At 39.9% G+C, this 16,813-nt stretch overlaps 1 protein-coding gene across 1 annotated transcript in view; it reads left to right on the top strand.

Moving 5' to 3' along the window:
- The window catches only part of klb (klotho beta), a 43,151-nt gene that overhangs the window by 14,320 nt on the left and 12,018 nt on the right, over positions 1-16,813 (top strand). The window contains exons 2-3 of the mRNA XM_062982231.1: positions 8,330-8,840; positions 11,269-11,537. Coding sequence (XP_062838301.1) covers positions 8,330-8,840; positions 11,269-11,537 — 780 coding nt within the window. The remainder of the gene's footprint in view (positions 1-8,329; positions 8,841-11,268; positions 11,538-16,813) is intronic.

The following is a 16,813-nucleotide window of genomic DNA, read 5'->3' on the forward strand; positions in this document are numbered from 1 at the left end:
TGTTACTACACCGTTGCAATGAGAGTGACTGGTCTTCCGAAACTTTCTTACAGTGCCAAGGCAATGGGGGTGTTGGGAGAGGAGAAGTTGACTACCCACAAAAGGTGCAACAGCAAGCCTCCTGACTGCTGCTTCTCCTCCTCCCTCGCCTTGAGTGGATCCATTCCATGTGGTGCCTGGAAGTGGGAGTGTCTTGATGTCTTCGTTTTTAGGCCTGTTCCTGGGGTTATTTGGGGTGATGATTCAGAAAATTGCATTGGATAGACCATATCCTCTCTAGATTATTAAATATGGTTTTCTGTGGCCGAGTAGATGGCGACTACTGGATGGCATATGTTCTGTATCAGAAACTAGAGCTGATGTGGTCTATCCAATACAATTTTCTAAATCAGCACCCCAAATAACTAAACCGAATCTAAAGTTGACCAAAAACTGATTCGTAACCCTTTTGGTACTAATGTTGGAGAGTGGTCTCTGGTCAAAAAAAGGTTGGGAACCACTGATATAAAGAAAGTCTGAGCAGTTGTGGCCCTCCCTTCATATTGACTATGCCAGCTATTCCAAAAATATCAGATGGACCGGACACACAGTGGGCCATGCTGGTGGAATCCAATAGTGCCAAAGCATTGGAGAATCATACTTATCTCGTGTTAAAAGCACAACACAGCTACATGTGAAGATGAGATTGACGGTATATTCTAGGAGCCCTTGCTTACTATGGTAGAATACTGATAAAATCTGAGTTATCTAGTAACTACTAAAGTTACTAAAAGTTGGCTGTCTAATCCATGGTAGCTTGCTGACCTTTGGTACTTGCAAAGGCATTGTTTTGAATAGGTGTTTGGCGTAATCAGGTTGAAAGACAGACTTTGGTTAACTAAAACAATATCACTTGATCTTCTAGTTTCTCTTGCACAATAGGGAAAGTAATTCAAGACAATCGTTTGCCTATGCCAAGATGTTATCTGCAGTCCGTCCTAAGCAGCTGTTGGAATCTTCCACTAACAATGGCAATTTTCAAGTCAAAGCGTATTCATCAAGTATTTGGAAATGTGATAAAATGCAAAGATTTCATATTTTTCATGCAGTATTAATCTAGCCTGAGTTCCTGTCTTCAGTATTTCAAGTTGAAAGTCATATTGAAGACATATTTAGAAGATTTAAAAATGATTATTTTCTGAGGCTTATTAATTTTTAAATATATAAAATATATATGTAAATAGGCAATAACAGAACTGAATGGATAAATGGAACTGAGAAACAGAATATAGTATATTGTCGAAGGCTTTCATGACTGGAATCACTGGGTTGCTGTGAGTTTTCTGGGCTGTATGGCCATGTTCAGGAAAGAATGCTTCTGAAACATGGCGATACAGCCCAGAAAACTCACAGCAACCCAGAATATAATATAATTTCAGACAAACAATAACATTATGTACAATATGTGTACATTCCCTTAAGTATAGTATATAGATGAGCCCACACTGTAGAATTAATGCAGTTTAACATCACTTTAGTTGGCATGCTCAGCGCTGTGAAATTTAGTTGTAATTTACTGAGACATTTGTTTGGCAGAGAAGGCTAAAAACCTTGGAAAACTAGAACTCCGAGGAGTCCATAGCATTGAGTCATGACAATTAAAACAGTGTCAAACTGCATTAATTCTACAGTGTAGGTGGCAACACTGACCAAATCCATTTTGCAGTCTGAGGCACAGCAGGAAATTTAAGGCCTCTCCACAAAGTCATGGTACAGTAGAGTCTCACTTATCCAACACTCGCTTATCCAACGTTCTGGATTATCCAACGCATATTTGTAGTCAATGTTTTCAATATATCGTGATATTTTGGTGCTAAATTCGTAAATACAGTAATTACAACATTACATTACTGCATATTGAACTATTTTTTCTGTCAAAATTGTTTAATAACATGATGTTTTGGTGCTTAATTTGTAAAATCATAACCTAATTTGATGTTTAATAGGCTTTTCCTTAATCCCACCTTATTATCCAACATATTCGCTTATCCAACATTCTGCCGGCCCGTTTGTGTTGGATAAGTGAGACTCTACTGTACATCATTTCAGATAAATTATTTGAATACCATAACCAAAGAAATCCCATGAGCACCTTTTCCACAAGCATACACTCAGTGAAAAATATATTTCATGTGTATATTTATTAAAATAAAATACTAATAAATAAATATTAAATAATTTTGGCTACTTTTTGCCCTAAGCTACCCTTCATTAGCCTAATGGTAGGATAGGTCATTACAAATGGTACAATAATTTCTTTTATTAAATTACGTAAATTACTTATATTTATAGTCCAGTTGAAATGTATTGTTGATTTCTCTTCCATGAGTTACAAAGGTCTCTTGGAGGCATAAGGAAGACAGAGTGATTTTTCCTCATATACTGTAAACGGCCTCTTAGATGATGAGATGATTTAATAATGTAATTAGTTACATTTTAAAAAGGTACAGTATATTCAAAGTTCTGGTTCCTTTGAACTCACTGGAATTCACTTATGATTGTGATATATAGAACTGTATTTCTGTCATGTTATGTCTTTAAGCGTATGGGCAAATCACATTCCCTTCTACCATATTTTTCTACTACTTAACATAATATTTGTGGGGTTTTTTTTTCTTATGTGCCTTCAAGGAGCCCCCAGTGGTGCAGTGGGTTAAACCCTTGTGCTGGCAGGACTGATGACTTGAAGGTTGGGTTGCTGACCTGAAGGTTGCTGGTTCAAATCCAACCGAGGAGAGCGCGGATGAGCTCCCTCTATCAGCTTTAGCTCCATGTGGGGACATAAGAGAAGCCTCCCACAAGGATGGTAAAAACATTAAAACATTCTGGCATCCCTTGGACAATGTCCTTTCAGACACCAATTCTCTCACACCAGAAGCGACTTGCAGTTTCTCAAGTTGCTCCTGACACACAAAAAAGTTGTTTTTGACTTGTGGCAAACCTATCATGTTTTTTCTTGGAAGAATTTGTCTAGAGAAGGTTTACTTTTGACTCCTCATTCAACACTCACATTGTTCCACCACATTGGTTTTTTTATGTGTAAAGTTTATCCATGTTGAAATAGATATAATGTAATGCAGTGCAGAGATTTAAATTAAGAAGGGTTATTTTGGAAATTTCTTGCAACATTAATGCCATCATCCAGGATTGAAGAAAGATTTGTAAATATGAACTTTTGCTCAATATTGGTAATACGAGGGTTGAATGAAAAGTAATGCTTCCACCTTCGTAATTCCTCAACAGATGGCAGTACTGGTATGCGGCAGGTACTGGTTTGTTCAGTAGACTCTCCTCTACAGTTCCATTTGGCAGGAAGCCTTAGCATTGAATGGTTGTGTTGTTAAAGTGCAAAGTATGGAACCCTGCGCAGATGGTCGGTCAATGCGACTTAAGCAACACGCAGTCATTGAAGTCTTGACAGCAGAAGGTGTCACCCCAAAGGAGACTGATCAGAGAATGCAAGCTGTTTATGGTGATTATGTTGATATTAGTACTGTGCGTCATTGGGCGATGTTGAGGTGGGAACATCTGACTTGTGTGACAAACAAAGAGTTGGACGTCCTGTGACAGCAACTACCGAGTTTCACAAGCAAAAGGTTGACAGATTGATTCAGGACAATTGTCGTATCACTCAGAAAGAAATTTCAAGCATAATCAGCATTTCACATTATTGTGTGGGTCACATTATTACTTGGCTTGGTTATTGGAAGATCTGTGCATGATGGGTACTGTGAGATGCTGGTTGCAGAAACAGAGTGTTGACTTCTTCTATGACGGCTTCAGAAAATTTGTTCATCATTGGCAGAAATGTAAACAATTGTCTGGTGATTATGTGGAAAAGTGAATATTGGCAGTTAAAGAGCACATGTTAAGGATTATTTCTGCGTTTGATTTATTAAAATATTTTCATCCAAACCCAAGTAACGAAGGTGGAGGCATTACTTTTCATCCAACCCTCATACTTTAGAAATGAAAATTTGTTCAGGAGTACATTCCCTATGGAGCCCCTGATTGTGCAGTGGGTTAAACCACTGAGCTGCTGAATTTGCTGGCTAAAAGGTCAGCAGTTCGAATCCTGGGAGGGAGGTGAGCTCCTGCTGTGAGCCCCAGCTTCTGCCAATTTCGTAGTTTGAAAACATGCAAATGAGAGTAAATTAATTGGTACCGCTCTGGCTGGAAGGCAACAGCGCTCCATGCAATCATGCCGGCCACATGATCTTAAAAGTGTCTACAGACAATGTCAGCTCTTCGAATTAGAAATGGAGATGAACACCAACCCGCAGAGTCGGACACGACTGGACTTAATGTCATGGGAAAACCTTTACCTACCTTTCTACATTCCCTATGGCTTTATAGTAACCAATTTAACATTGTACATTCATTTCCATAACAAGAAGAAAATGTGCACAAGTGTATGTAGGAGGAATATCACCCACTATTGATTGTACCTCTATTATCTTTTTAACCTTAAAGTTTAGCCTTGATCTTCAAGGTGTAACATGGATTAAGTATTAAGCAGTAACTGGAGGTGAAGGAGACAATTTAGTAGTCAAGGCCTGTTTTAAAAAATTGTTCATGTATTAAGATCTATGTGATCCTTATATTGTGAGCAGTTAATAATTGGTTCTGTAGTCCATTAGTGGGAACATGACTCAGTGTTCATTGTGAGAGATAAACTCCAGATTGTAACAGGATGTTCTCAGAAGATATTGCCCTTTTCTTCCCACTATATCATCAGTTCTGATTTTTAGTTATTTTATTATATTTGTATAGATCACAACTTTACCCACCTTTTCCACCAAAGAGTTCAGAATAGTTTTTCCCCCCAGTCCTGGAAGTCAGGTTGATATGATTCATCAGTATCTGGCTGATGCTAACATCTTCTCTTTCCCTCCGTTTCAAAGGTTAACATTAGTGTCTAGACCTTGAACAAATGTTCTCACCTGGATTATGGCATTGGAAAATCATAAAACAGCTGATATCAGATCACTTTATCGTTCCAAAGTATTTCCCAAGGTTGTCACCCTATGTATGGATCTACATTGCCATATAATGCAGTTCCAAATTGAATTATATAGCAGTGTAGATCCAGCCTATGTTATTCCATTAGAGCTAGATGAATGTCTTGCTTCGGAAATAAGACATGCTACGCTGTTAACAGTGAAATTACATCTAATCAGAGTTGCTATGCAAAGTCATTGGTGATTTGACGCACAAGATTTCCCAATGTCTGCCAGCGTTTTTGCTGTATTTAAAGAGATATCTACTTCATCCCAAAGCAAAGACACAGGGCTTGGAGGCAAGGTAACCTCCAGGTGATCTGACAAGCGTCTTTATCTAAGGGGGAGAGGTCATATTGCCTCACATAAGTCAAACATATTTAAAGCAGAGCCTTTACTCAAGACCTTATAAACAAAATGCTCTTCATCCCATTACCAATATTGTTTCACTTTTTATATACCTTTGTTTTTCCAGAGATCACAGTGTTTGATGCCAGAGATAGCTTATTCAAATAATGTATTTGGGTAAAATGGAAAACCCAGGTTTGGAATTAACGAGTTATTTTGGTATTTGATTCCAGGATTTGATTCCAGGATCCCTGATAGATACCAATATCTATGGATGCTCAAGTCCCATTATATACAGAGATGTGTCTTATATAAAGTGGCATATATATATATATATATATATATATATATATATATATATATTTGGAAAGGCATAGCTTTTTGGAGATCATAGCCTTTTGGAAAACCAGAATCACAATAACATTTGGAGAATAATACCATTCGCAACCATTTGAAAATCATAATCCTTTTGTAGAAGTATGATCTTCCAGAGAGGAGCCAAAAACCCATTTGAGTAAAATCTTCTCTTCAGTGGTATATATCCATAAGTACAGTAGAGTCTCACTTATCCAACATAAACAGGTCGGCAGAACATTGGATAAGCGAATATGTTGGATAATAAGGAGGGATTAAGGAAAAGCCTATTAAACATCAAATTAGGTTATGATTTTACAAATTAAGCACCAAAACATCATGTTATACAACAAATTTGACAGAAAAAGTAGTTCAATACGCAGTAATGTTATGTAGTAATTACTGTATTTACGAATTTAGCACCAAAATATCACAATGAATTGAAAACATTGACTACAAAAACATTGTCTACTAAAAGGCAGACTGTGTTGGATAATCCACAATGTTGGATAAGCGAATGTTGGATAAGTGAGACTCTACTGTATTTATGCAAGGCAATTTCGTTTCCAGTTGTTAGACTGATAACCTGGTTGATTCTGATTTGTTAGGAACAGAGATTATGCTAATGCACAAAATTAGCAGTTTCAGAAGTATTCTTTTTCAGTGCCCCAAACCATCTACTCTCCCATAAAACATCTTGTTTCTATATCATGCTCTCAAGAGACAAAAATAAAGTAGACTTTGTTAAAAGTAACATAACTGGTTTACTCACAACTTTCATGTATTTAGCATATAGGTACATAACTTGTCAATCCAGTTACAGATAGGATTTGAAGTAGTTTCTCTGTGCAGATAACTCAGGGCATCTTTCTTATAATCAAGAGCAAAATGAGTTTGCTCTTAAGAGTCCCAAGTCTACACTGCGTTTGATAGAGTCTGTGCTCCTGAATTCTAAAGTATTTCTGTGTTCTAAAATGGAGTCTCAGGTCTCAGTAGTCCCGGATCTGATCATGTGGTCTGCAGCCCCTCCCACAGCCTCAAAAAACATAGAGTAAAGGGAAAGCTGCATATCAAAGCATACATATACAATACAGTAAGCAAACAGAATCATATACAAACAAATTACTAGTGGAGGCTTGAGGAAGGTTGCTATTTCCAACAAGGTTTGCTTTTTGGATTAAAAAAAATACTTTCAAGCCATGGATGGTGGTATCCATGGATGCAGAAACTGTGGACATGGGGGTTGGTTAGTATTTTGATTAACCCACTAGATCCCTTAGATAATGCGGCAGTAGGTTGTTAGACATCATTATAATGTGTTAGGGAGAATGCCTCTTCATCTGTCACATTCAGTAAATGAAGAAGTTTAGCTGGCTCAGGTATTAGGAATGGAGAAAATGTGAGGCATATTAGAAAGGGAAAGGGGAAGGTCATGTCAAAGCAGTAGAAGAGACAACACAGAAAGAATGGAAAACGAAAAAAAATGGAGACATAGAATGGAATGAGGCTAAAAAGGAAAGGAGAGATTTATTTGCAGATGAATGCACTGAGCAACCAAGGTCCTTCACAATAGCAGGTTAAAAGGTCAACGGCGCCCCCTACAGGATGGCACCACAGGCAACTGCTTAGTTGGCCTCACGGTTGAACCGCCCCTGGTAGATAATGATAGTATGACTAATCAAAATTTGATTGAGATAGTGCTTGCAGTTCTGGAGGGATTCTAATTTTTGCTTCTCATATATTTGGCATGGGTTTTTGGTTAACCAGTTAAAATTCCTGAGTAAACCAAGGTTTTTTTTTACCTGAAAAAATGTTGGGCTACCTTTGTACTCACTGTTGCTCATTGGAGGAAAGGATATTAGAGGCAAAGATGAAGTATTTTGGCCACATCATGAGAAGACAGGAAAGCTTGGAAAAGATCATGATGCTGGAGAAAATGGAAGGAAAAAGGAAGAGAGGCCAACCAAGGGCGAGATGGATGGACTTGAAGGAACTGGGGACGGTAACAGCCGACAGGGAGCTCTGGCGTGGACTGGTCCATAAGGTCATGAAGAGTCGGAGACGACTGAGTGAATGAAGAAGAAGAATTAGCAACATCATGTAATATTTACAGTGGACTTGACAGAAAATGCTTCAGCTGTACTTCATAAAAAGAAAAATCAGTGTGTTTAGCAAACCTTACAAATGCTGATTTAGAATCAGGAAAAGTTTGATTTGCATACATATTTTATATGCTGACTATATCTACTGTCGTGTAAAAATTTCTCAGGCTCACAAGTGGAAAAAGTTAAATAAAGCCCTGATGTAAACAAAGTATTGGGGAGACCTGGAACTACACCCAGACTAATTATATATTATTAAAGCAGTGTTTCTCAACCTGTGGATCCCCAGGTGTTTTGGCCTACAACTCGCAGAAATATCAGCCGGTTTATCAACTGTTAGGATTTCTGGGAGTTGAAGGCCAAAACATCTGGGGACCCACAGGTTGAGAACCACTGTATTAAAAGTTATCTGTGGCATGTAATTTTAAACACTAAATCTTATTAGTCTAATTAATTATATTTGTGTCTTTCTTTCTTCCTCCTTAGGCACATTCAAGAGTTTGGCATACTTACGACAAACATTTCCGATCACATCAGAATGGATTTTTGTCAATAACACTGGGATCCCACTGGATTGAACCTACCAAATTCAAGGACAGTTCTGACATTACAAAGTGCCAGCAGTCCATGCAGAAAGTGCTTGGGTGGTTTGCAAAACCAATTCATGGGGATGGAGATTATCCGGAAGAGCTGAAGAATGAACTTGCCTTTATCTTGCCAAATTTCACTAACACAGAGAAAAGCCAAATCAAAGGGACTGCTGACTTCTTTGCATTTTCATTTGGCCCAAATAATTTTACACCCCTAAATAAACTCCCCAGAATGGGGCAAACATTTTCACTCAACCTGAGGGGAGTACTGAAATGGATTAAATTGGAATATAACAATCCCAGAATCCTAATTACAGAAAACGGATGGTTCACCAATGGCCACGTAAGAATAGAAGATACCACCATCATCTACTTAATGAAGAATTTTGTCAACAAGGTCTTACAAGGTCAGTATTGGGTATTTAAAAGAGAGCCCACTAAATTATTGAAAAGACAGGATTTAGACTAGACTGTGTGGAAAGTCATAAGAATGTACCCATGTGAGGCTTTTATTATGCAGTTTTACTCTCGTTCACAGAATCTTGTGGGAGGACCAGATAATGTTATTTTCAGTTTGTTGCCCTTTCATGTTTTGTCAATACTTCTTCAGCCTATTTTTAATTGTAAAAAAAGCTATTGTGGTGGGTGGGGGGAAGAGACTGTATAGCAGTGGTTCTCAACCTTCCTAATGCCCCAACCCCTTAATACAATTCCTCGTATTGTGGTGACCCCCAACCATAAAATTATTTTTGCTGCTACAGTACTTCATAACTGTAATTTTGCTGTGTTGTCGAGGGCTTTCATGGCCGGGATCACAGGGTTGTTGTATGTCTTTCAGGCTGTGTGGCTATGTTCCAGAAGTATTCTCTCCTGACGTATCGCCCACATCTATGGCAGGCATCCTCACAACCTCTGAGGATGCCTGCCATAGATGTGGGCGAAACGTCAGGAGAGAATACTTCTGGAACATGGCCACACAGCCCGAAAGACATACAACCCTGTAATTTTGCTACTATTATAAATCGTAATGTAAATATCTGATATGCAGGATGTATTTTCATTCACTGGACCCAATTTGGCACACATATCCGATACGCCCAAATTTGAATACTGTTGGTGTTGGAAGGGGAATGATTTTGTCATTTGAGAGTTTTAATTGCTGGGATTTATAGTTCACCTGCAATCAAAGAGCATTCTGAACTCCACCAATGATGGGATTTTTTTTTTCGTGTCAGGAGCAACCGGAGTTGCTTCTGGAGTGAGAGAATTGGCTGTCTGCAAGGACGTTGCCCAGGGGACGCCCGGATGTTTTGATGTTTTTTACCATCCTTGTGGGAGGCTTCTCTCATGTCCCTGTATGGAGCTGGAGCTGATAGAGGGAGCTCATCCACACTCTCCCCAGGTGGGATTCGAACCTGGCAGCTTTCAGGTCAGCAACCCAACCTTCAAGTCACTTAGTCCACTACGCCATCTGGGGGCGTAATGATGGGATTGAACCAAAAATGATGGGATTGAACCAAACTTGGCACACAGAACTCCCATGACCAACAAAAAATAGTGGAAGGGTTTGGTGTGCATTGTCCTTGAGTTTTGGAATTGTAGTTCACTTAAATCCAGAGAGCACTATGGACTCCAAACAATGATGGATCTGGACCATACTTGGCATAAATATTCAATATGCTGAAATTTGAACACTGGTTGAGTTTGAAGAAAATAGAACTTGACATCTGGGCATTGTAGTTGCTGGGATTTATAGTTAATCTACAATCAAAGAGCCCCTTGAACCCCTTGATAGAATTGGGCCAAACTTCCCACACAGAGCCCCCATGACCAATAGAAAATACTGGAGGGATTTGGGTTCCTAAGACCATCAGAAATATATGTTTTCTGATGGTCTTTGGTGACCCTCTGAAACCCTCCTCGTGACCCCCCTAGGGGTCCTGACCCCGAGGTTGAGAAACACTGCTGTATAGCAAGACAAGTCTCATGGTATTTGAAAGAGAAAACAATTGGAAGAGCAGAATGGTTTGGACACTGGTCACTATGAAAGATGTTTCTGTGATGATAAGCTGTCATAGATAATGTCAAAAGAAAATCATGTCCCCAATTAACACTTTTTTGTGTTATGAAACGTACAGAAAAACAAATCAATTTAAAATACAGAATTTTCCACACACAAAATAATTGTGTAAACTAAGGAAGTAAATTAATGTTGTATAAGACATCCCACTAGCATACTCTGAACTGTTGAGAAAATGTAATGAGCTGTGATTGTTCTTCAAAAACGAGGGAAAATGATCTGCTTGACATTTCTGCAAATATGACTTTTTCAAAAGGCTGTGTTTGTTTTTCCCTGTTAAAGGGGTCAGCACATGAGCCAAAGCTGAGAATGAATTTAACACACAGCTGCAAATGCTGTAGATGCAGCAAAGAGAGTTCAGCAACATACAAGTGTACATGCACCGAGAGTGTTCCTTGTTCATGTGCAATGCTTTAGTAAGTGGTGAAGATTTGCAAGATTTTACCATATCTTTTTCTTTGTATGGCATTGTTCAACTGCAATGCTAGAAATTTGGGAACTAAAGGAAAAATTCACAAAGGGAACACATCTGAATTAGTATTTGAGGATGGACTAATGTGCACACTATATTATATGCCTCTTATCAACATCTGTTCTGTATGACTAACCTAAATTGATGAATTTTCTGGGGAAGTTAAAAAAAAGCCTCTCAAATTAAACTGTTTTAAAACAATCTCCTTGTGCAAATTCAAAATGCTTCATAGAATTTCAATTTGCTAATACGATCTTTTCATGTGTTTATGTCCCCTGTGTAGTTATCAAATACGATCAGATTGATGTATTTGGTTACACGGCTTGGTCTCTCCTCGATGGATATGAGTGGCAACAAGGCATAGGCAACAGACGAGGATTATTTTATGTTGATTTCAATAGTAAAGAAAAAGAACGGATTCCCAAGACATCTGCACTTTATTACAAGCAAATAATACAGGCAAATGGCTTTCCTTTGAAGGAATCGACCTCAGCTTTGCACAGTCAGTTTCCCTGTGACTTCTCCTGGGGCGTGACAGAATCAGTTATTAAGGTAAGCACCAGAATTTGTATTTGCAGACTCTAATGAACTAACCATTACATTTTGCTTTTGTACAGTCATTTCACATGTCAAATATTACACATTCAGTATTACCAAATCCTCTGTGTACTATATTAGAGATAAGTTGGACACTGAATCTTTGGTGCCTTACTGAGATTTATGATGGCATCACATGAGCAGAATTGCCCATCCTACAACAGTTTCACCCCATTTCAGGCATGGAACCCACTGGTTCCCATTACCCAATGTAAATCTACTTATGGCGGGGCTCTGTGCCTGAAGTGGGATGAAACATATGACAGTTTCACTTCACTTCAGGCACGGAGCCCTCTGGTTTCCATCACACAACGTAGATCTACTTATGGCGGGGCTCCGTGCCTGAAGTGCGGTGAAACATACAACAGTTTCACCCCACTTCAGGCACGGAACCCACTGGTTCCCATCACACAACGTAAATCTACTTATGGCAGGGCTCCATGCCTGAAGTGGGGTGAAACATATGACAGTTTCACCTCATTTCAGACATGGAGCCCACTGGTTCCCATCCCACAACATGGATCTACTTATGGCGGGGCTCTGTGCCTGAAGTGGGATGAAACATATGACAGTTTCACTTCACTTCAGGCACGGAACCCTCTGGTTTCCATCACACAATGTAGATCTACTTATGGCGGGGCTCCGTGCCTGAAGTGTGGTGAAACATACGACAGTTTCACCTCACTTCAGGCACGGAGCCCTCTGGTTCCCATCACACAACGTAAATCTACTTATGGCAGGGCTCCGTGCCTGAAGTGGGGTGAAACTGTTGTATGTTTCACGGAACCCACTGGTTTCCATCACACAACATAGCTCTATTTCTGGCAGGATTCCGTGCCTGAAGTGAGGTGAAATTTTCATAAGAAGCACCAGAGAACAACAGAGGCTTTCCGTGATCCATAGAGAAGAACGGGAGAAGCTGGGCGGTGACACTTTATTTATTTATTTATTTATTACATGCATTTATACCCCGCCCTTCTCCCCGAGGGGACTCAGAGCGGCTTACATTCTGCCACGAGGGCCAGCAACAAGTATACTATAAAACAAAACAATTCAAACATGAGAAAAAGTATACAAAAATTAAAACGCTGCAAGGCACTTTCCCCCCATGGGATGAGATAGGATGATATGGGTGATACGGGGTGCAGAACGACTGGTTCCCAATGCCCTATGCTGGATTTGCCATAATCCATGGCAAATCCCCCAACTATCATCAACAAGTTTGACCTCAGCGTGATGAGGTCCTTAGGTAGTTAGGTAACTAGCTAAATGGCTCACTATTTTTATAGTTGCTCTATAATAGATATTCTCCTGCCAACCTAACAGTTCGAAAACATACAAATGTCAGTAGATCAATAGGTACCGCTCCGGAGAGAAGGTAACAGCGCAGCGCTCCATGCAGTCATGCTGGCCACATGACCTGGAGATGTCTATGGGCTCTTCGGCTTAGAAATGGAGATGAGCACCAACCCCCAGAATCGGTCACGACTGGACTTAACGTGAGGGGAATCCTTTACCTTTATCTTATAATAGATATTCTCTGGTCAGTCCATAGATTATATATACAGTAGAGTCTCACTTATCCAAGACTCGCTTATCCAAGCCTCTGGATAATCCAAGCCATTTTTGTAGTCAATGTTTTCAATATATCGTGATATTTTGGTGCTAAATTCGTAAATACAATAATTACAACATAACATTACTGCGTATTGAACTACTTTTTCTGTCAAATTTGTTGTATAATATGATGTTTTGGTGCTTAATTTGTAAAATCATAACCTAATTTGATGTTTAATAGGCTTTTCCTTAATCCCTCCTTATTATCCAAGATATTCGCTTATCCAAGCTTCTGTCAGCCCGGTTAGCTTGGATAAGTGAGACTCTACTGTACCTCTACTGTACCTGTAAAAAGTAGTATTTAAAATGATTAAAGGTAACAAATATATTACTAGATAACCTGGACTATAAAGTACAGAACAACTTTCCATACCCATGGGACCAGTACCCATGGTTTCACCTACCTGCATCCAATAAAATATGTCCTAAGAAATTTTGTAGGTTCGCTAGGCAATTCTATGGTATACTTCCAAATAAAATCTATGTTTTCAACAGAAGTTTCCATAAAGTTGCCGTGGAAGACCCAGCATAGTCTAGAAAAGGTGCCACCTTAGAAAGTTTCTACATCCTCCACTCTGACTCTATGATAATTTCTGGTAGAAATTCCTTTCATCAGGGTTTGCTATTATCCAGTCTCCAGTTTCCATGGTGCGTTCTGGAACGTATCACCTGTGGCTATGGGGAACTACTGTATAGTGCTTAGTGAATAAAAAAGGTTCCCGCCTGTTGTTGAAATTGCCATAAAAATGGCAAAGCTCTTCTTCTCCAATAACATTGGAAGGAAAACTAGAAGAACACAGTTGCCCAAACTTCCTTTATCAGATAGGTTTTTGTGGTGAAGAGAAAACACTGGGGGCTAAGGTTATAGTATATAAACTCAGGTTATTCCGCCCAGTTTTTTATTGGGATATACAGCCAAGGAAGATAAAACTAGCTTAAATCAGCATATACACCTACATAGACATACATTTTGATAACTTTAGAACCAGTATGGATCTAAGCCACTAAGATGATTTATCCCACATTGCACTGTAACAGTTTTTGTCTAAGCAAGCACTAAGCAAGTGAAGTATCATTCATCTCTGCATTGGCTGGTCGCTAAATAAAACTCTGATATGTATCATAGCGATCATGATTTCAGTCTGCATTAATAGAAAGTTTAGGAATATGCAGAATTCAGTTTATTAGTTTTAATTGAAAACCTTGTTAGGTCAGCAGAGAGCAATTAGATAGAGAAACAATTGGATTAGTTTTAAAACTAAATTCAGAATTCTAAAATGTAAATTAAGGATACAGTTACCAAAAAGATAAGGAGCATTTAAAGCACAGGAAGTCTAGCAGAAATTACATGCACATATCTCTGATGCTGTTGATCCAGTAATGGGAAACGTATTTACTCATTTGAGGAAGAGTGCCTCCAGTCTTTATTGTTGCAGTGTTCTTGAGAGAAACAATCTCTCTTCCCACTCACTGTATTTATTTACTTGTTTAAAACCATTCTGCCTGATCTTTCCGCATGACCAGTGTAAGATGGTAATACGAACATTATTTTTAGGATCCAGTGAGAGAGATATAAATGTACGTACAAAATCCTCAGTCCTTTAACTGTCTTCGCATTCCTTATATGTTCTGGAGAGGTTGTGGGTGGGGACTGGACTTGAGGAAGCATGTATCTATTAGCCAAGGCCAAACAGTGGCAAATATTTTAATCCCAACAAGCAAAGGTTCTAGCAGTCTGCTTTCCACACTGCACAGTTATAGCACTTTGGTACCTCTTTGGCTGTCATAGTTATAGCTTGTGAGATTCTAGGCTTTATAGTTTGGTGAGACACTCATAGAGCATTCTGACTGAGAAGTCCAAATTGTTGTTGCTGTGGTTATTCTGATCCTAAGCCATTAAAGGCTTTCACAATTAAGACAGGACTTCAAGGGGTGGTGAAGTTGTGCCAGTGATAAAGCATAGACGCCATGTGATCTAAACCCAGTCACAGCAAATACATGCATTGATTTTGGACTAGCTGAAGTTTCTGGGCCATTTGTAAAGGCACTCTTATATATAATAATACTAGCGTGGGGACCCGGCGGTGCCCGGATATTTTGAGAAACTTGTGTGGCAAGTTTGATCCAGATCCGAAGTCGGCTGGGTTCAGTGCTGTCTGTATAAGGGTGAACTACAACTCTCAGAGCCAAATGACAATTACCCAGAAACCCTGTCAGTTGGGAATGAAGGGGCAATGTGCCAAGTTTGGTGCAGATCTGAAGTCGGTGGGTTCAGTGGTGTCTGTTTAAGGGTGAACTACAACTCCCAGAGGCAAAGGACAATCACCCTGCAACCGTGCCTGTATGCTGAGTTGGGCATGATGAGGCAATGTGCCAAGTTTGGTCCAGATCCGAAGTTGGCTGGGTTCAGTGCTGTGTGTATAAGGATGAACTACAACTCCCAGAGCCAAAGGACAATCACCCTGAAACCTTGCCTGTATGCTCAGTTGGGCATGATGAGGCAGTGTGCCAAGTTTGGTCCAGATCCGATCTTGGCTAGGTTCAGTGCTGTCTGTATAAAGGTGAACTACAACTTCCAGAGCAAGAAGTGAGTGAAGCTACTTGGTCCATCCTCCCCCAATCTGCCCCAGGACGGAAAGGGGTTCATGGGGGTTGTGTGTGCCAAGTTTGGTCCAGTTCTGTCACTGGTGGGCATCACAGTGGCCTGTGGGAGTCATAGTGATTGAAAGTACTACATATCCCATCATCCATGGTCCATTGTCCCGCAAAGAGCAGTTGGTTCTCGCAGAAGCAGAGGCAGCAGGAGGACATTTTTGCTCCCTGGCTTCAGGTAGGATTTGGCTAAGATTTGGCTAAGATTTTAAAGGCACCTTTACTAACTATCCTTTGCAGTACATACAGGAAACAAAGCAACATAAACAAATACACAAAGAGGTGGTTTGTTGCAGTTTGCACATAAAGTGCGTGCATATTACTTAACTGTACAAAGATCCCACTTGGCCACCACGCTCACCAAGAGATGCAACAAAAGCAAAACATTCCCATCACATGCACCAGCTGTGGCATGTTCCGCTTTTTCACACAAAAACTAGACAACTACATCTGCTCCAAATGCAAACAGATGACTCTGATGGAGCAGAGGATCCAACAGCTCGAGCACCGTATTAAGACCCTTAAGGACATTCAGGCACTCGAGCTCTTCTTGGACACTGCACAACACGCTGCTGTAGATCAGCAGCCTGCATCACACCAACACCACCAAGACCATGATCAGGAACCTTATGGGGAGATCAACTCAAAGGTAGACAACCCTCAGGCTTGGAAGGAGGTCACCCATAGAAGGAGACACAGGACCAAGCAGCCTCCGCAGAACTCCTCTGCTCAGCTGCATTTACACAACAGATTTGAAATTCTTACATCATTAACATACAATCAGGAAACACATCTTGTGGAGGACCACAGTTTCTTAGATACCACTCAGTGGACCACCCTGGATCAATGCGCAGGGGATAGCCCTGACGGGGACAGTGCATCACCACAGTCACACTTATGTAATCATGCAAATGCTCCATCCCCAATCATAGACCAGGAGCAACAGGAACATCCTTGGGAGA

The sequence above is a fragment of the Anolis carolinensis genome, chromosome 5 (assembly GCF_035594765.1).
Source record: "Anolis carolinensis isolate JA03-04 chromosome 5, rAnoCar3.1.pri, whole genome shotgun sequence".
Taxonomy (NCBI): Eukaryota; Metazoa; Chordata; class Lepidosauria; order Squamata; family Dactyloidae; genus Anolis; species Anolis carolinensis.